This window comes from Patagioenas fasciata, chromosome 7, assembly GCF_037038585.1.
Source record: "Patagioenas fasciata isolate bPatFas1 chromosome 7, bPatFas1.hap1, whole genome shotgun sequence".
In the NCBI taxonomy this organism is placed as follows: domain Eukaryota; kingdom Metazoa; phylum Chordata; class Aves; order Columbiformes; family Columbidae; genus Patagioenas; species Patagioenas fasciata.
Window position 1 is genome coordinate 40,666,345 of NC_092526.1, and position 20,510 is coordinate 40,686,854.

At 42.4% G+C, this 20,510-nt stretch overlaps 1 protein-coding gene across 7 annotated transcripts in view; it reads left to right on the forward strand.

Annotated features, from left to right (window-relative positions):
- Window positions 1-20,377, forward strand: part of HYCC2 (hyccin PI4KA lipid kinase complex subunit 2) — a 54,601-nt gene extending 34,224 nt beyond the window's left edge. For 6 of the 7 annotated variants that reach the window (XM_071811508.1, XM_071811509.1, XM_071811510.1 and 3 more), the window contains 7 exons: window positions 33-148; window positions 907-1,002; window positions 2,668-2,784; window positions 3,454-3,541; window positions 6,894-7,053; window positions 8,227-8,394; window positions 12,676-20,377. In XM_071811508.1, the coding sequence (XP_071667609.1) occupies window positions 33-148; window positions 907-1,002; window positions 2,668-2,784; window positions 3,454-3,541; window positions 6,894-7,053; window positions 8,227-8,394; window positions 12,676-13,280 (1,350 nt within the window). In that variant the 3' untranslated portion in view covers window positions 13,281-20,377. The remainder of the gene's footprint in view (window positions 1-32; window positions 149-906; window positions 1,003-2,667; window positions 2,785-3,453; window positions 3,542-6,893; window positions 7,054-8,226; window positions 8,395-12,675) is intronic. The other variant, XM_071811513.1, reaches the window with a different exon arrangement.
- The last annotated feature ends 133 nt before the right edge of the window (window positions 20,378-20,510 follow it).

Here is a 20,510-nt window from a genome sequence, read left to right on the forward strand (position 1 = left end):
CCTACTCCTTCCATCCTCCTCCGCGCTGCCAGCCCTCCACGATCGGATCCATGGCGTTAACCGAAGGAGCTCTGTGTCAGCACGATCTCATCAGGGTGGTTTACAGCGATTTGCACCCGCAGAGAGAAACCTTCACAGCACAGAACCGGTACGTGGGTGGATTCTAGCACGAGAGGTGCTTCACTGGGCACGCGACAAGTCTTTAAACATCAACAGCAAATATATGATGTGTTCAGTCCTTTCTCAGCCTTAAGTGCTTGGAAATAAATTTAGGGAACAGTCTTGGTCATCTTGAGGTATAGTATTTTTGTCGTTCGCTCCAACTGTGTATGTTCTTCTATTAGTTAATTTAGAAGAGAGTAACGTCTCTGTTACTTCCGTGTCCATCAGGAATGTCTTAGGGTTTATGTCTGGCAGCTCAAATTTTCATGGAAGCGTCACAGAATTCACGAAATTGGGCTCTGCGGCTGGGACTGCGTTTTCCATGGGAGAAGGGGCATGGTGCTGGGTGGACAGACAGAAGCAGGGCTGAGAGAGTGGGCCCTGCGTTATGGTGCCTGCCAGCTTTACCATGGCTAACGCCAGCTCTGGGAAAACGGATCCTATCGTTTGCAATGCATTGGAGACTTGTCCAGTTCTAGAACCTTTACCGAATATTATGCCATATACCATTTCCACAATAGGTCCTGCACATGCTAATGGCTTTCAGTAATAATAACTTCAAGTGTTTAAAACCAAACCTTTAATAGCCTGTTTCAAGTTGGTGAATTATAATGAAAGAATATCTGAGGATTTGCATGTTTATTTCTGATACTTTTTCCAGTGGGGCATTTTTTGAGACTTAGTTGTAGAACTTTTGTGTTAAGAATTTAAACCGTTGAAGGTTTTGCTCTTGTCTCTTTTCAGGTTTGAGGTGCTGAGCTTTCTCATGTTGTGCTACAATTCCGCTATTGTCTACATGCCTGCCTCTTCTTACCAGGCGCTGTGCAGGATGGGTTCCAGGTGAGACACTTGCCTTTGGAAAAATAGTCTTGCAGGGTGCATCTAGACTCCTAAATAGTCATCCAGAAAAAAAACCAAACTACCTGTTGCATTTGATAATTTAAAATATGTAACACTCGGTCTTACAGCTTAATTGGAAATTGGAAGCTGCGCTTGCACACAGATAAAACACATGGATTATCTTACCACTGTGTGGGCTTTCCTTCTAGTTCTGTAGCTTTCTGTTATTTGGAAAGAAAAAAAAGTGATTTTGGGTGAAAACGAGTGGAACCTACTTAGACTGATTGGCATTTTTTGCATTTACGTATCTTTCAGACCTTTTTCAGTACGGTCACCTAAAAAATCCTGTGCGGAATATCACCGGTTTCCTCTGCTTCTGAATATTAATGTCTTGCTTCTGAGGGTGGTTTATATGAAGTCCTTGCACAATGGTCTGGGGTTTAGTGGTCTGTTCAGCTCTTTCTTTGGTGTGTTTGAGGTTATTTTTGCCTTATATTTTGCCTTTTTTTTTCTCTGATAATAACATCCTACTTTCTGGAGAATCCAATATTGTGATTTCTGCAACTCTTATACATGCCCTTGAAATAACCTTCTACTTGAATACTCTTAGAAGGATCTGGTCGGCAATGATCACTGCTTTTTGTTCTGAAAAATCTTAAGTGTATCTGTTTTTTCCATATGCTGTTTTTTACCAGCGTTTTTACCTAAAATGAGATAAATTCTCTCTCTTGCTACCCCCAAGCAGAGGAGCCTCATGAAATGGTTTTCTGATTTAACTCGTTTGCTTCAGCGTAATACTTCTGTGAAAGAAAAGCATGATCTGCAATTTGGTTATGTAGCAAAGGACCAGACTAGCTTCTAACAGCAGATATTCCATAGTAACACACACACAGTTAAGATCAAAGCCTGTCTTTCCCATGATGGCACTGCTTTAATTCTTGGTATGTTCCCATCATCTTCTCTTGAGTTATGGCTATGCTAAATTTGCCAAATATGTTGAATTTTCCTGCATCTGGAAATTCAATCTGTTCTTTGGGTAGCAAAGAGATATGGCATTTTATAGGCTAGGGATTTTTTTAGTCGCTTTTGAAACAGCGCAGCAGTTATGTATTAGTGGCCGTGTGTTGCTTCCATGATGAAGGTTCAACTATTAAAGTTACGGAGCAATTATTCTGTTTTTTACGGAGACTCAATGCTATGCAGCATATGGGCAGGCAGGTCCTTTTCCAAGGGTCAGTAGTTTTTTAGAAGGCAGTTGAGAGCAGTTAAGAACGCAGTATCTGTGTTATCTGGCTTTAGGCAGAAGGTGGCTGCATGCTGTCATCATAAGGGAGATGACGTATTTCTCTTCTATACCACTGAAATGTTTCCTTTAAAGAAAGGTGGGGTGCTTGACAGTCGAGAACATCTTTTCACCCTCATTCTTTGGTGGTTCTGATTTGAAAAAAACCCATGGAGTTAATGGGAATAACACTGGATGATCAGCAAACCACATCGCAAGGCATTGTTCTAAAACCGCTGTAGTGGTTGGAGAGCGACATAAGAACGTTCTATGCTCTGTGCTTCGGCTTTGAAAAATGAATTTTGAAAAGTAAACAAACACAATCTCAGTGAGATGAAGCTGTTTGTAGTGTTTGTGGGGTTTCCGCTTTGTGTTTTCCCCAGGCTGTGTGTGAGTGGGTTTCCGCGGCAGCACGAGAAGCGCTGGAAAGAGCCCTGTGGGAGGGTGGTGTTAGACCCGGACTTCATGGTGCAGCTGCTCACAGGTGTCTACTACGCCATGTAAGTTGACGGCTTTTCTGTACCAAGCGGAACATCTGGTTTCACGTGAATTAAAATATAAATGCGAGTTGTTTTATGATTAAAAAAGAGTTAAACTCATAACACAAGTTTGTAACTCGGTGTATTTCCCATTACCAGCTCACTCAGCCAACCGATAATTGGAAAATATCTTTGTCAGCATTGAATGAGGTGCTGAAGAGCCAGCAGTGGGTTCTGAAGAGAGTGAGGCTGCTGGCTTCATCTTTTCCCAAGTTTCTGTTGCCACCAAGCGTAATGAGCTTGGATGCCCAGATAATCTGATGGAATGCAGAGCTCTTGAACATCAGTAGCTTCTGAGGTAGCAAAAATCCATTTCTGATGGAAATGCAGTTCTGCTGAGTAGTGCTAACCTGTACATCGTGGCCTCTGTTTTTATTCTTCAAGTTTGTCCTGATCATGGCATCAAATTTGTCTTGCTTCGAGGTGACAGGAAGCAACTTTTTGTGATATCAACAAGATTAATAAAAAAATGCTTCGTCTACACTTTTAAAACAGTGAAGGGGCTGGAGTCTACATACAGTTGATGAACTTTCTATGGAAAAAAATAAGTGAAGACCTGCATTTGGGCGGAAAAAAGACAAGTTTGAGTTCACAAAATATGAAAGATAAATCTCTTTCTTTACTTTTTAGCTACAATGGTCAGTGGGACCTTGGTCAGGAGGTGCTGGAGGACATCATTTACAGGGCACAGCTGGAGCTCTACTCACAGCCTCTGCTGGTAAGGAACAAGCTGTGGCAATGTAGGGGCTTGGTGAAGGGGAGCGTGGATGTGTTTCTGAAGTGCACTGCTCACAAAAGCGTTTGTGACCATTGCTGCGCTCCCAAATGCAAGTGATGTTTTAGATGTAGCTATTTATACCTTATATTTATATATTCTTTGCTTCTAGACCTTCAGCAGGGCTGTGTGGTTTAACTGGTATTGCAGTAGAAAAAGCAACAACAGGGTAAAGCTGAGAGTGAAAAGGAGCTTCATCTCTAGAGTCAGCATTAGATTTTTCATAGATCAAAGTCACCCAGACCTTAGTCTTGATCTTCTTTGGAGGAGCAGCAGTAGAATGGAGTTTTTCTGCTTGTTTGGGTTTTTTCAGTTTCCGCTGTTCTTGCTGTTCTCATCATCTGCAGAGATAAATGAAATGGGGAGAGTGGTGAGACTGGGCTGGCTGCAGGTGGATGCGATTGGGAAGAAACGGGGGGTTGACAGAGAGAAAGGAGGAACAGAAGGGTTTCATTTTTTGTCAGATGTAGGAATGAGGATCAAAGTAAGAGCAAAAATAAAGGAGAAGAAAGTAAAATAAACTTGTCTCAGTTTCTGCCTCAGAATCGTGGCTAGAAGCCTTTAGTGCTGCTCTGAACTATCGTTTCACTGCTTTTTACGTAACAAAGAAAAGTGTGGATTGGGAAAAATCTTTCATGTGGCAAGCTGCGATCATTCCTTTCTACAATAAGTTACACAAAATTCTTGTCTTGGTGAATTAATATTGGCTGTAAAAATTATCTACAGTCTTTCTGACACTGCTGCATTTTAAATGCTTGGTATCCGTTCAATTTTATAATAGTTGGTTCCTTTTGGAAATGACTCATCTCTCCATCAGATTTTAAATTAAATATTGAACCTGCTGAATTGGGCCACCCTGTCAAACTACTACATTTAAAAGGTGTGTAGGAGGATCTGGAACTTAATTCAATTGATGATATGACAGTTTTCAGTCCTCATTGTTCATTTTTAATCAGTTTGTCATTAGAGATTTCTTCTAATTGTAAGCATCTTCTAGAATGTGGGGTTTTGGGATTTTTCCTCCATTGTGTGGTGTTGGTGATGTTGTGACACCACGAACTTTTCCCCTTTGCTTTGTTGTCAGGTTTTTCGTGCGCATGCGTGCAGACACATCTATGAGGTTTTCTTCTTAATATTCTGATCATTGCCTTCCTATCTTGTTTTACTGCGAATTTTTAAAAGCAGCTTTAAGAAACGATCAGGTTTATAAAAATCCGACCTGCATGTCCTTGGCCTCATGCTGCATATTCAAGCAATTGGACTTTCTCAAAGGTTGGAGTCCTTGCATTTGCATTCTCCAGGAGGTGTAAAATTTAGCAGCATTATAAAATTTGGTATTTTAAACTGGAAAGTACTGGCACCAAATAAAATATTGTCTGTGCAGCATCCCAGACGAGTTTCAAGTTCAACCTCTGCCTAGGATTTCCTCCCAGCAACAAAGTCTTTGGAGTCCATTTAATATTCAGGCAAACCCCCACATTAGGATTATTTTTAGATATCTGTACTCCAGCTATTTGTATAATTACGGGAATACCATCAATGGTAAAACATCACAGTCCCTATGTTTGTGTACTTCTCTTGGAGAAATATTTTTGATGATATAGTAGATCCATGCTCTTATTTAAATAGGTTTAAGTTGCCTGTGGACTTGAGGAGAAAAAGAAGAGCAACATCAGCAAGCTCTGAACTATCTGTAACGTTGAAGCATCTTGCACTGCACTGGGAAGGGCTGGAAGTGATGCAAGGAAAAGGGCTTTTCTGGGAAGAGGGTCTCTGTTAGCAGACACTGGGGATTGTTTGCACAGTCATGCCAGCTGGGAGTTTCTACAGGGGGAAACGAATCCCCCAGACTCAGTATTAGTGCCTGGGCCTGGGGAGGAGCTCAGCTCAGCTCAGTCTGTTGTTCTGAACACCAGAGCCCTGCACTGGGTTCAGGTGGAAATGCCCATCTCCAGTGCAGACACAGGCGTTCTTACCCCGGACACAAGAAGAGGGGATCAGCAAGTCCCTGCTGTGACAGCACCTTCATCCACTGGATTTTCTTCATGTCCTTGCTGCGTTGTGTTGGTTCTTGTCATTAGAGCTCCTTGTGAGAGTGGATGTCTGGCCTGAAACCAGGCCTCCCTTGGCATCCGGAGCTGCAGGCTGGGCTTGCCAAGGCTGAGTATTTGTTTTCCTGCCTTTCAGTGCTCGATTAGACATAATGAGCAAGGGCTGTTTTGCCTCCCAACGGATTGCAAGTTTTGGTTTGGTTTGGTTTTTTTTTTTTTTTTTCTCTCAGAGAAGGGCTGTGACTCATTCAAACTGGTGCTTTAGACTGTTTCAAAGTTTTCCTGTTGCGTTGATTTTTACCTCCATCTGGTTCTTCTCAGCCCCCAGAAGCACAATCAGTGCTGCTGGAAAGGGCCAGCTGGGAAAAGCTTCAACCAGCATGAACCACTCTGTCGCTTCTCTGCTCCCGTTGCAGATTTCCATGACTCATGTTCAGATTTTAATCCTGTATACTGCGAAGGGTACCTGTTCAAGGAGCAGCTCTAGTGAGTAAAAGATGGGAAGGCAAACCATTATTTACTGTTGAACTCCATCTGCTTTGGTTCCGAACAGCAGAAATGAGTTTCTGAAGTCTTCCATGTGATCGAGGATGGCGTGAACGTGGTTTGTAAGCCTGCGTGTGACTAGAAGAGCATTTCACCACAAGCGTTGGGGCTGAGACAACTGGCGAGCAAAGGGCGAATCAGTGCTGGACGAGTGCCAGGCAGGATGAGAAGGGAGCGTTTCTGTGATGCTTTTACATTATAATGCAAATAAACACCTTTAATTCATGGAGTTCTATGAAGTGCCATATGCGTTGATATAGTTGTTTTATCAAATGTTATCTGAGATCTTTGTGAGAGAAGTAATACAAAGTTCTACCAGTTTTGGTCTGGTTTGTGACTTAGTTTTATGACATTCTTGTCATAAAATGTAAATGGTATTTTCCTTGTCATTTTGCATCTCTTTTGGATGGAGACTTTCCTGTGCAAGTTGCTACCTCTATCAGTACAGGTGGTAAACATGAAATGAATTATCTCAAAAAACTGAGCAAATCCAGCTATGTTTTTGGGAATAGGTTTGTGATGAGCTTTTCAGTGTAGTTATCAAATGTGAATCTTGGGGATGGGACCATCCATCTGCATAGGATCTGACATAATTAACAGTTCTTGGTCGTTTCCCTTTCTGTATCCAGCAGGAGATCTAATATTGCCATTCGTGCCGTCAAGGGAAGTGGTGGTACAGCGTTTTACTTTTCTCTTAGGTTGCAAATGCCATGAAGAACTCACTGCCCTATGATGCTCCCGATGTATCGCAAGAAGGCCAGAAGGTCCTGAGGGTGGAAGTTACCCCGACGGTGCCGAGGATTTCTCGGACCGCTATCACCACCGCTTCCATCCGCCGCCACCGCTGGAGGAGAGAAGGTGAGCTGGCTCTGCCGATGGCACGGGCTGTGCTGTGTTGTCATCGTCACCGTGACCCGGCTTCTCACTTGGAGCGTTTGCACAACAGTTGTTGGGGGGTTTGTTTGTTCGTTTTTGAGAAGTGATACTCCATAACAACACGTAGCATTGTACGTCTTCCGAGCGCTGCATGAACATGAACATTTGGGGTGTTTTTGTTGTGGTTCGGTGATAACTCCTGAGGTAGGTGAGAAAATGGAGAAGCTGGAAAATGTTCAGTAAGGCTTCTTTTTATCCTCCATGTAACACAGCGTAAAATTGTAGGGGTACAGTTTGACTTAAAATTGGAGTTCTTTCTTTAATCCACACTAAAACTCAACTGCCTTCTGTCATAAATATCTCAGGGAATGAATGGTATTATCCAGACCTTAACGGGGGTTCAGCTACTAACGCTACTGAAGGCAGCGAGAGAGGGAAAAGCTGAATGTCACACTCCTGCCATCCTGTGGCCCCTGTCATAAAATGGCTTTGGCCTGCTTGGAATCAATCCTTGTTTTTCCTCAGGGAGTACTTATGTTCTGTGGAAGTGTGCTTGGCTGTATGAAGAAAGAAAATACATACATAGTAATAATTATATTGATGCGCTGACATCTTCAGTGTAGGTGTAGCAAAAGTCTTGCTTTGAAATCGCTTTGTCACGCTTACAAAGCTTTGTTGCTGCGTATAGAAAACATTGATTTTTAAAAAGCTGCATAAATGGCTGAAAGTAAACAGTAGAATAACCTAAAAATAAACAGAGGATAACAGAATCTGAAAACAAAGATTACATATTTTACTGTGGTGCTGCTTTTTTTCTTCTTCTGTATCGTGTGCAAGAAGATTTGATGAGCTCTGGTCCCTAACATTCTGTGATTCTGTGATTCAGCTGAATGGGGATGCCCAGGACAGCAAGTAGCTGTCTCCTGTTTTCAGGGCTCGGGGTTGTGTTTGTCCTCACTGTATATATCCATTTGCTAGTCTCTGCTCTGCAGTAGAGCCCACCTGTCCCTTTCCGTGGGTGTTCTCACAAACTTCAATAAGCATGGGTAGTGTTTTGTGTTTGTTCCGTGTCCGCGTGAATCTCCTCTTCTTGCCTGGCTCGGAACGCCACGAGAGGAACAGAAGAGCACTAAAATGTTGTATGTTGAATCCCAGATGGCTTTGACTTCTCAAACGAGGCTGACTCAAGCATCCCTGGCTCGCCGCTCCAACACGGCTCCACTGACCTAGGGACCAAACGGGAGCACGAGGGGGAGGCGCCGATGCGCAGGACCCCTGAGCACGGCTCCCCGGAGCCCACCCTGGCGCCAGCCACACCAGAGGGTAGGACAGAGATGAGGAGGCACAAGTCAGTGAGGCAGTTGCTGGAGGAGGATCCCGGCTCCCTATCCCCAAGCAGAACTTCTTTCCATTCTAGTGTGTGTTTCCGCTATCCCAGGGTGTATTAGCTTCTCTTTGCAATACACGCATCCCCTATAGACCTAACATCAGGTCAGGTACTACCTTTTGTTATCACGTGGGCTGGCCTGGGGCTTGCATCTGTGTGGTGAAAGACTGCTTGGCATGGCAAAAAATGAAATCAAATCAAACCAAGGGGTAATAGCCGAGAGCTTTGGAATTGCTTGGAAACTTTCTATTACTGAGCATGTTTAATCTAATATTCAGGAGGAAAAAATGCACCAGGTGAACATGAATCTGGTCCTGAAAAGTAGATGGTATAAATGGATTTGGCAAAAACTTAGTTACAATAGTGTCCTGTCAGTCTGCAGTATTGACATTTCCAGAAGCGACGTCTCCTGTTCCTTGTAAAAGTCAAGCCTATCTAAAGCATCAGCAGTTGTATATCTGTCTTAATTTGCCAGTCATCCTTCAATTGAAAATTCATAACGCATACAGCTCATTCACATGAATGAGATAGCCGCTCTAAAGACAAGTACCACAAAAGTGCTTGTATTTTCAACAAGAAATCAGGTTATTGTGTTTCTAAAGCCTTTAGAAACAATCCCTGCTTGCTTTCTGGGTCATGCTATCCACACAAGGGCTGTAGGACTGCAGATGTCTGCTCTGCAGCCAACAACAGCACAAGAAATTCATTTTGCTGAAGTTCACTTATTAATTTTCTCATCTTTACTCCATAAAAGACACAGTTTCGAGTACTGAACTTGAATCATGATTCCTCGTCAGAGATGAGAATTTCTTGTAAATTTAGTTAAATGTATTTTCGAGTGTTCTCCTATCCGAAGTCTTCTATATGAACATTCCTCCCTTTTTGCAGCCTCTATAAGTATATCAAATGATCGTAAATTAGATTTATTTGCACATTTGGATATAAGCTACATAGGTTTCAGATTTGTTCTTCTGCAAACAATAATCTGGAGAATTTGGAAATTGAATACAGCGTTATCACAGAATCAGAGTTGCTATCAAACAATATTTAAGACGCCATACTTCTGCAGAAGATAGTTGTACAAAAATGTTTAGTGTGGGATTATTATCTGCTCCTTGGTGCACAGTGAGTTTGAGCATGCTCAGTAAATGAGTCCTGTCTTCTCCTGAATGCCCTTGTTCGGCTGGTCTAACTCCATTTCACTCAACTTTGCATGTGCATGACCTGAAGGACATGGAGAAGTCCTCAGCTGCAGAGAACCTTCTGGAAGAGATGGGAAACTGATGGGATGTGGCCTTCTGGCCTTGGTTTGTTTGAAGACCTCTGTGTAACCGAGTGTGCTCTTGAATAAGGCATCGTTCCACAGGCTGTGCTGCAGCAGAAGTGGGCTGAACGCCGTGACTTCTGCAGCAGGAGCAATGGATAATTGTATTTTGGGGTGAACTGAGTTCTGCCAGTTGATAACCTCGAGGAGAAGGCCAAGGAACGGAGTTTAGCTTGATTATCTGTAAAGAACTGTGTGTGTATGGAACCGTCTTACTTTCCTGATGCTGATGTCACAGAAAGCTTCAGCTGGCAAATTTCCTCGCGTAAATATAATTTCGATATCGAACAATCTAGCGAGGGACTGATCATTTCTAGTGACTTTTCAGCCTCCGGGTATGGGAAGGATAAATGGAATAAAAGTAACTTTAAAAAGCTGTATAAAACCCCTCCCTCAACTCAGTGTTTTGACCTGATAAGTAGGAAAAGGCAGAAGATTTCAAGAATGACTCAGTAATGGTTTACGAGGTATTTAATTCCAGTTACGCTGTTTTGGGGCAGAGGCGAATGCTGTGTCTGCATCTGCAGGATTCATTATGTACAGGCATAAATAACCAGTTCTTTAGGGCCACACTGATTGTGCTAAGGAGCAGTGGGAGTCCTGACCACACACTGCAGTGCAATGGATGTGATTTCTGTCCGGTTGCACTGGCTCTTCTGGCCTTACAATGAGAAGAATGCTTGGGAGGAGTTCAGTTTTTATTTTCTCTTTTAACTGTCTTGTTGGTCTATTAGGGAAAAAAAGCATTTTTTAGAGGAAAAATAACGCGTATTGAGAAAATAATATGTGTTTGAATTACTTCAGTCCCACTGAAAACAACTGGAGGTATATGGATCTCACTAGACAGAAATTCTCTTGCATGTTGTCTTCTCTATCTTCTTCATTTTTGAGCACTGCTGAGCTGCTTGGGCCTCTGTATGGTTGCAGCGTCCCAAAACTTGCAACAACCCCTCTCAGTCTTGGCTTTAAATTCTATGGCTTAAGTGCCGCTTTTCCAGCGCGACTCTTCTGCGTCACTGTCCCTGAACAGGTCTGGTTTAGCGTATGTTGCTCAGCAGTGCTTTAACAGCAGCTTTGAAGAGGACCGATGTTCTTGTGATCATAAAAAGCCCATTGTCTGGAGCTACACAGCTTGCCTTTGAATAAGAAGGGCTTTGAGAGGGGACTTGAGCTGCTGCTATGGCTGCTTGTAACCAAACACGCTTCCATCCAGCTTTGCATGATTATACGAAGAAACGTAAGCGTTGGTTTATTGGAAAAGTGCTCTTGCTTTCAGTATGCTCCAGTTATGTCATTTTTATTAGCGTCTTTGATTATGTGTGGGAAGGGTGGGGGGTTGGAATGGAGATGTGGTGGATTGGGAATAAAATGTATCACTGTCTAATGTAAGAAAATACCCTACCTCTCAATGAGAAGATAAAGGCCTAGTTTGACCAGACAGGGTGGGCAGGAGAGGGTAAAAGTATTTGTATTTTAAATACAGTTACAGGAGGTTAAAACAGGTGATGGACTCTTCATTTTGGTAACAGCCCTTGAAATCAAAGACGCTTCCTTTTCTGAAGCGAAAGGCTTTCCTGAGGAAGGAAGACTGCAGTAACATGCACTGTATTGGCTTTCTGCTTCTGGAAGGCTACGGACTGAAATAGAACAGTAGAAAACCAGAGAATAATCTCCCATTGCGTTGTTCTCAGAATGGTTTGTTCTGGAGATGGCCCAAGGTCTCTTAGAAACAGATACACAGCAGCAAGGAAAGCGGTAAAGTGGCTTTAGCTCGGACAGATCCATCGCCTTTGCACATTTCTCTCAAATCATCAGGCTTCACAGCTTTTATAAAGAAAAGCAAATTCATTATAGCCTGAATGTCTCATTTTTTGCTAACGTGGTTAAACTTCATGGCTTTTTCCCACTGAAATGAGATATATGGAGCAAAAATTCAAGCTCTGTTTTCAGTTTTGAAAATGGAATGCTGTTCGGTTTTCTGTTGAAACAGTATCTCTTCTTTTGAGCACTTGGATCTTACAAAAAGAACTGAAATGAGATCTAAGAAAAGGAAGAAGTATATTTGCACAGCCCTAATCATATTATAGGCCCAAACCCAAGGATTTAAGAAGGAAGTTTGGGCTTCTTTTTCTGACACCGCCATTAAAAGAAAAATGCCTCCTCTCCAACATGAAACGTTTCAGAGGTTTAGTTTCTCTTAATACAAGGGTGGTTATGTTATTTTCCTCTGAAAAATCCATATGATGAGAGAAAAGCAAATATGGTGGAAGCCCCTGGATAGGGTTGCTGGCAATGCAGGGAGGATTGAGCTCTGGAGGAGAGAGAACGAGGAATAAGGTTCATCTCCAACAGCACATTGATGGAAGCGCCAGCTGCGCCCAAGAGCACCTGTCTGCCTCTGGAGCCTTGCAAGGGCTGGCCTAAGAAACAGCCTAATCCTCAACTTACCGAGCACTCAGCAGAGCTTCCTCTGGCTGGAAGTGATCCTGAATGTCTTTAGATCTTGCCTCAAAATAGGATAAAAGTAATCTCTTGTTTTTAGCCACAAGTAGGAAGAGCCACATCTGCAGACAGAACTAAAACAAGTTAACCAAATGGGGCCCAATTCTTCCTGTTTATAGACAAAGTTCAGGTGATATTCTGACTGTTCAAAGGAAAGGCAAATCAAGCTCAGGGAGTACTTAGTGTTAGATTCCTTTATTCTGCTAAATATGAGAGGAAGATGGTTGGCTGAGAATCAGAAATTTTTAAGCAAGTGGAAACCAGGTGGGTTAGTGAATGAGGTTTGTTTTGACTTTCCGTGCACATCTTTGTCTTCATGTAACTTGAAAGCTTGCTGTGGGTTCTGATTGATTTGGGCTCTTTTGGTCGTTTCTTTCTTTTTTCTTAATAGATGCCGAAGGTGTAAATGGAAAAGAGGAATCTGTGAACCTTAATGATGCTGATGAAGGCTTTTCATCAGGAGCTTCCCTCAGCAGCCAACCAGTTGGGACCAAACCTCAATCATGCACATCCCAGAAGGGCAGCTTCAGGAAAACAGCAAGCGGGCGTTCTGCTAAGGACAAAGAAACCTCTTCTGCAGCAAAATCCAGTGAGAGCCCTCGAGATTCAGTAGCTCGGAAGCAGTACATGCACCAATCCACCGACCTCGGGGCAGATATAATCGAGATGACACCTACGAAGAAACACCTCAGCCTGCCTGCTGGGCAGGTGGTGCCCAAAGCCAACAGTTTGAGCCTGATCAGGACCGCCAGTGCTTCCTCCAGTAAATCCTTTGACTATGTGAACAGCAGTCAAGCGGGCTCCGGTGTTGGAGCTGGTACAGAGGGTGTTACCAATCTGGCAGCTGGCAACACCAATCGTTTCTCGACCATCAGCCTACAGGAGGACCGACTAGGCCAAGCTGGGGAAGGTAAAGATCTCCTTCCCCCAGGAGCTCCCCTGACCAAGCAGTCTCGATCTCCAAGTTTCAATATGCAGCTGATATCCCAGGTGTAACTTTGACTCCCTTCCTTAGGACTCCCTGTTTCCCCTCAATCCCCAGGCAAGTTCATCCTTAGGCTAAACAGGAACCGTCATCCCGCAGTGTGAAAATCCTGACTGTCGTGGTCTTGTTTGATTTGGTTTAGCTCTCATACTGTATTACTGAAACAGCAATAATTCCTCCCTCTCCTTCATCCTCCCCCCACCTCGTACCCATGGTTGTGAAGCAGTATATAACGTACTGTATGCCTTTTTCCATGCCTTCCTTTCTCCTTGGGTGACGTGCAATCCATCGTAGGCTGATCAGTCCCATTTCAACACTGTGAGACTGGAGACACCGGCGGAAATGGTGAATGTGATCCCTATGAGCTGATGCTTTGGCTTTGTTAAGAAATAGAAACGGGTTTGTTTTCTCAGTCTATAGTACTGCAAAGACTACTGGATCATGACTTTTCTTTTCTCAGAACCAGGAGTGCCTCAGAGATTCGAGTGTGACTTTGGACCTCTCTGAGTCTGTGCAATCATTTCTGGGGAGGGGATTGTCATTGCTGCTCCTGGCTGCCTACAGCACTTTCTTCATTAAAATGAGGGTAGTTGTTTTCTTGCCTGCCCTCGGTCTCTCATCCCAGAAGCTTTTGATGTTCAGCAACTGAGACATGCGTATGAATGAGTTGTTTTCCCTCTGAGAGAGGATTCTCAGTAGGTAATGTAGGTTACAAGGCACTTCTAATGGCATTGTAGCCATATGTGATGCCACATGTCTTCCCCTCCAGGACACAGGATCATTCTGCTGATAGACTAACACTGAGACACCACCACGCTGCGGAAGCAGTTTGGTTTGTAAGCAGGAGGGAAACACCGCTTTCCCAGGAACTGACGGCTAGCCCTGCTCTAGTTTTGTTGTTGTTCTTATGAGGTGCTGATCACTGAATTGAAAGGTGTGTTTGGGTCAAGAGTATTTTTCAGGCTGCTTTCTACGGTATCTTGGCCGTTGGACACCTCTGCCCCTCTCAGCTGCTTTCTCGATGTCCCCAAATTCAATTGTGGAGTGATTTAAAGGATCCCGCAGTTCAGACAGACCATACTCTTCGTGGGCTGTCTTGGGGATAGAGATGATAGTTTGATAGAGATAGTATTTTGCTAGAAACACTGAAGCTTCAACCATTTGTGCAAAGGGGTACTGACAGTCCTGTTTTCCCAGAAGGATCACACTTCATTGCCTTGATATTTATAATCCGTTGAGGGTTTTTTAACTCTTTATTTTAGTGGATTGGCCCTGCTCTAGAGAATTTGGAGCTCATGCCATAGAGCCAAGCCTCGAATGTATATCCCGTGTGTGTGGGCGCTGGCTGGTACCTACGCCAGAGAACACGGCTTGGAAGCATCTTTCTGCTTACATGGGAGAGCGGTGGCCGCTCTCCCTCCGTCTCTCTCTCTTTTGGGGTTGCTAGAGAGAAAAGGGGAAAGTTCACCCCCTATGTGTAAGTCATGGATGATATCATGGAAGTTTACAAGTTGTAAACCCACAGGAAAGAGTTACGGTCTTTACATGGGCATTCTGGTCTTACTGTCACTGTGAAGAACAAATGTGAGCAGATAGAAATAGCAGGTGGCCTTTGGATGATAGTCTTGGAAATTCAGGACACTGACATTGCTGGTACTTGGTGGTCGTTGTGGTTTTTTTCTTTTGAATCTCTTGATTTCAAATAGAACTTTCAAATCTACATTCAAATTCATCTCAATATTTGAAGGGGTTTTTTGTGGTTTGGCTTTGGTAGGCTAGTCTTCATATCTTCCATTCGTGAAGTGAATTAAACACATCTGGACTGATGCAGAAATTCAGTTAAAGAGTAGATAGAATCATCATGGCAAAGAAAACCTTACAGTTTCTAAATTGGAGTTAATCTTGGAGGACCACCAGTCACACACAGATGAACTAAGGTAAAGCTGGGATTAAACTACAAGGCATTTTCTATAAAAAACGTCAAAAGCTGTGTATGGTTAAATTCTATTTTATGAAGTTTTGCTAGTGGATACAGTGGGTAGATTGTGGCTGAACGTACAAACTTTATAGTTTGTAGAGAGCATCATGAAGGAAATCCTATTAAATAGACATCACTATAAGCTGAAAAGGACCAAATAATTTGCTTTTGGGAAAGAAAAGATCAGGAGTGTCAGCCAACTTTTTAAGAATGACTTTATTTTAGTATTTTAAAAAGTTGAGTTGTTCATTAACAAGGTTCCATACTTCCTACATTTGCTATTATCAGCATTCCTCCAGAAATTTTAGGACACTTAAATTGGCATCAGGCCAAATTTTACAACTTATATTTATGTGTGTGTGTGCGCGCGCGTGTGGGTCCACACAAACTGTTTCAGGAAAGTGAGACAAGTCAGTGACTTCAGATAGGGAACTCACATGTATGTGCATGAGTTGAAATTGGTTAAAACTTCAGTCAAACTATCTTTTGAGATATTTTTACGGTTCTCATTTTGATGATGTGCCTTTTGTTACTGTTTCATCCGCTGTGTTTTGGTTTGTTCTTGTGTATATATACCTACCCCATATCAGGCTTTAGAGTTCCAGCTTATGCTTGTGAAAAGAATGTGTGCTGATGCGGTACATCCATAGCTCCTTCAAATCACCCTTTTTGTGCAACGTTTCAGTTGTTGGGAGCTTGTTTTGTCATTTTTCAGATAAGTGCTGTTCAACATCTGCTTCACAACGTGATTCACCACCAATACCTCCAAACCAGTTGTGATAACGGGCTCAGTGCAGCTCCAGGTACTGCAGCAGAAACAAACTCAAAAGTGTCTGGGATGTGGATTGAGGGAATTAGCGGCTGGGTTCTGATTCTATGTGCTAAGTGTTAAAGAAAGTACGAAACATACCGAAATTTTCCGACACCTGTGGCAAATGTTTAGACGTGCATCTCTTGATCCTGAATTCACTCTGCTGTGTCTGGTTTTGGAACGTTTGGTACTTGACGTGAGGCGCTAGATTTAGATTTCTGCAGCATTTCAGTGCGACTGCAGCGCTGGAAAAGAAGGTCAAGAAGCAAAACGCCGTGATTTTCCCTGTGTATGTGCACACGCATGCACATGCCTCTAATCCTTAGGCAAGGAGGTGTGAGTACTATATTTTGATGTATATACACACGTAAGTAGGGATAAATGAGTTATTCCTTGACACAGTTTTTACCACATCACAGTATGCTGCCATTTTGCAACTCATTCTTGTAGGGCTTTATAATTTTAAGAAAAGATGAAATGTTTGGATTGCTTAAACTCTAGCTTGATGATTCTTTTCAGGGGTTTATTGTGAGCGGCTTTTGGGTTGAAGAATCAGCCGTTTTCTCATCCTGCAGGCAGCGAAGTGATGAAGTAAAAATCCCTGTTAAAATGAATGTCACAAGCCGACAGTTTAAATTGCTGTGTTATGCTTTCAGTTTTCATTTGGAGACTTTGTGTGTCACTGTCCTTTTAAAATGCGCGTTGCTTTGAACCCCCTTTCTGATGTGAATTTGCATCAGTTTTTTAACAGCAAACTTCATTCTGTGATGCTGAACATCACGTTGCAGCCGGTAAGCATTAGATCTGGTATTTGTAGTTTGCAAGTGTGTTGGTCTTAAATTCAGCATTTCCAACATACTCCTGCTAGCTTTAACATAATTACAATGATCTGTTTGAACATCTAAATAGTGAGAAAAAAAAGTTGTTTTCTGACGAAGTATTTATTTGCACTACTTGTGAATACTGGAGTTTACTGGAACAGGGTTTTTCTCACCATGTGAGGTTTACTTGTGCGTGGGTAGGTACATACATTTGTCACATGTTGACAATCAATTGCCTCAACTGTGTGTATACTGTATGTAAATATGAACATATTTTTGAAGATGAAGGGGGAAACCTGCATCTTAATGGTGACAAAGCTACTCTGTGGTAAGGTGACCCCAACTCTCCCCCTTTTTGTCTCCAGATGCTATGTGGTTTGTTTGACTTCTTTAATGAAGATTCTTAGTGTTCTTGGAAAATTTTCCTCAATATTTAATGTATAACATGTTCAGAGAATTCTATTTTGAAAAAAAAAAACACCCTAATTTTGGAATAGATAATTCTATGCTATGACTGTATTTTAACCTGACGGTTTAAACTCGTCCTATTTTATCCTGAACCAATGGGTAGCTCTTTCAAGCGTTCAGCATTTTAGCTTCGCTCACAAACTAGACATTTTTGTTTGTCTTGGCTTACAAATCTAAATTAATTGGAAGACGCAAGAATACCTTTTTGAGTAAAATCACCAAAACGCAGCAGTACAGACTGGGTACTGGACTCATCGTCCTGGAGGAGGCGTGGGAAACAGAACGGGACGTGTTTGAATGAAACGTATGTACTGCACACAAAACAAACAGATGTTTCTGACCGTAGTAAATCTTAATCATCTCATCCTTAAATTCTGCAATTCTCTCCTTGCCAGAGATATCGCTACCTTGGCACGTTTCGTATACCATTAAAACCGTTAGCTGGGTCTCATTTGTAACAACCGTTTACATCAGAGGAATAGTTTGCATCAGAAAAGTAAACGTGCCCCTTTGGAAATGTATTTAAATTTCTTGTTTAGGATAATTGCAGGACTAAAGTTGCAAAATATTACTCTTCCATGGTAAGCAAGGAAGCCAGATCCTCTGTACTTGCATTGCATTCTTGATTTGTAGCAAGATGTTCAATATTTTATGTTTTCTTCAGTATTTTAAATGCTCTTCTAGCACATGCGCCTTAATCTCTCTTGATTGTTTCTTAGTTTGTTCTCTCACTGGCGCTCCTTGGCTGTGGAAATGTTTTGTGTGGGTGATCCCGGGTAGCAGCTCGCGACCCGGGTGTTGTGTTAGCGACGTGTATCGGTCTGTCAAAACGTGCGCATTGTGACCAGCAAACAGCCAAGAGCTCCCCTGGCTGGGGATGGACACCGGTGAGCAGCTGGGCTTGGCACAGCGTGGGTTTGGCAAGACCGATACAGGTAAGGATTTCCACGCAGTCATGGTGAAATTTGTTGCAAGAGGTAATAGATGGTGGAACAAGATTTCGAAAGAGGACAGCTGGCTGTTTCAGATCAACTCACCTGCTGAGTTGGGCGAGTGCCAAGGGCTGTGATGTTAGGAGTTCAGAAGCAAGCCGGACAAGTCCAAGGGTACATTACAACTTCCAGAAATTGATTTAGTCAAATTCTGTCCCACGTTATTTGTCTGTATTTGCGATTGAAGGAAAAAAAAAATCGCCATTTTTGCTTCCATTCTTTTATTTCTTTTTCTCTACGCCACCCTCCTCCCCTGTGTGTCTTTTTTTTTTTTTTCCTGCGTTCATGAGATTTTACCAAAGGGATCAAGTGGATTAAAAATGGGTCCATAGATTATCCTTCCCATCTGAAGGATGACTGAGCTATTCTTCTGAGGAACTGTTGGTGGGAACAGATGTATAGTAGAACTCTGTGTCTGTACAGTAAAACCTTGCCCTGCCTTTTAGCTTGTGCATGATGAGCAAAGCGATGAGATCAAGTTTTATTAACCAGTTCCTTGGTTGTGATCTCCCAGTGCTTCACAGTCGGTGAGATGTCAGCAGTTTAGCGTAGAGTATCTTTGCATTGTGATAGAACTCTTTAAAACAATTCAAATTTAGACTTTTGGAGAGATTATTAATCGAGTCATGAAAACGTGGTATAGAATTCACGCAGGTTTTTGGTTTCGGAGGGTGAAAAGGAGATTTCTGTTGAGGAGTGTCTCTAATAAAGCGACTCTGGTGCTTTGTCCTGGAAACTTCCTTACATATCGGTAGTGGATCCTGCGTGCTGGAGTCCTCCTGCTCCCCAGAACTGACCACAAAGAGAAAAAATAGTGTGAGTGAAGCAACCTTTACCTTTCCTAGAACAAGGAGGACGTGGGAGCAACATGAGTACTGGCTCCTGGCACTGTTCTTTCTCTTGGGCAGTTATTCTTGTTGTGCTAGACTTTCATGTTATTAGTTTAAGAAAAATGCAAGTAGTGAAAACTTTGTGGCTTATGAGTGTACAGTAGATGTCAGTTACCAATCACTCAGGATAAACCGACTTGTCGCAGTATTAATAGATTCCTAGTGCTGGGGTGTCTGTGTTTTGTGTGCCCGTGTTCAATGATTCCTTTGAAACAAGACTTCTTACTGTTTTCTTGCAGATAGTGAACGCTTTTGGGTGGATATTACTAGCTGGTTATTTAGGGAAAAATACCATAGAATTAAAAACAATCGACTCATTTAACATTTTTTCCATATCGAAGATTCCAGGAAAAAGCTAATAAAGATTTTTAATAATTAAATCAGATACTCTTAATACGTTTTAGATTTACTGTGGTAGCTTTTATTTGCTATAAAAGAAACCAACAACTAAATCGAGGTACCCCATGCTGCGTTTTTAAAATTTGTAATTCCTGTACTTCCCAATGAATCTTTTGATCTGTTTTTGTCGTCGTGAGAAACACAGGATATACCGTCAATTTTACTAGCGAAAAGAAACATCCTGCAAAGGTTAAAAAGATTATTTTCATACTTTTTTCTGTCACACCAGGTTTGTTTCTCTGAACCGAGGTTTCTGAGGATTTTTACCGCTTTAGCGTTATCTAATCTTATCTCTGTGGCGGAAGGAGCCGGTTGTGAACAGACAGGGTTGGTGGGGGCAGCCCCTGTTCACCGAGACGGCCCCACGCTCACCGTTCGGTACTGATGAAGGCCTAAACAAGTGGGTTTTGATAACCGTGACCTCTGCTGTACGATGTCCTTTAAGCTGGGACCAGGGGAATAAGAATATCTTCCTTGTTAGACCTGAAGATGGCAAGTATTGCAGATCATTATTGGTGCATGTAAGCCATTATCCTAACTGTCTTACTGAGCTGGTTAATGCTGTTGACTGTTGTTGAAATGTGAAATGTAGTTACTATTGACTTTGTAAATACCTGCCAGAGATGAAATATAATTATTTTAAATCACTGTAAATAAAGATGTATAAAACTTGACACAATCTGCAATGCAGAAAAAAAAAAATTCTCTCTATATATAAATATATAAAGATGTTAAATAAATATTGTGCTGTTTCTGAACAGAAATGAGTACTTTCTGATTTGGCTTTATTTTATTATTTTTCCGAAGCGGTGAGGGGTCCCTGGCCCGCACGCTTCCCTCACGGCGGCTTCGCGTCTCCATAGCAACGCCGCCTTCCCGCCC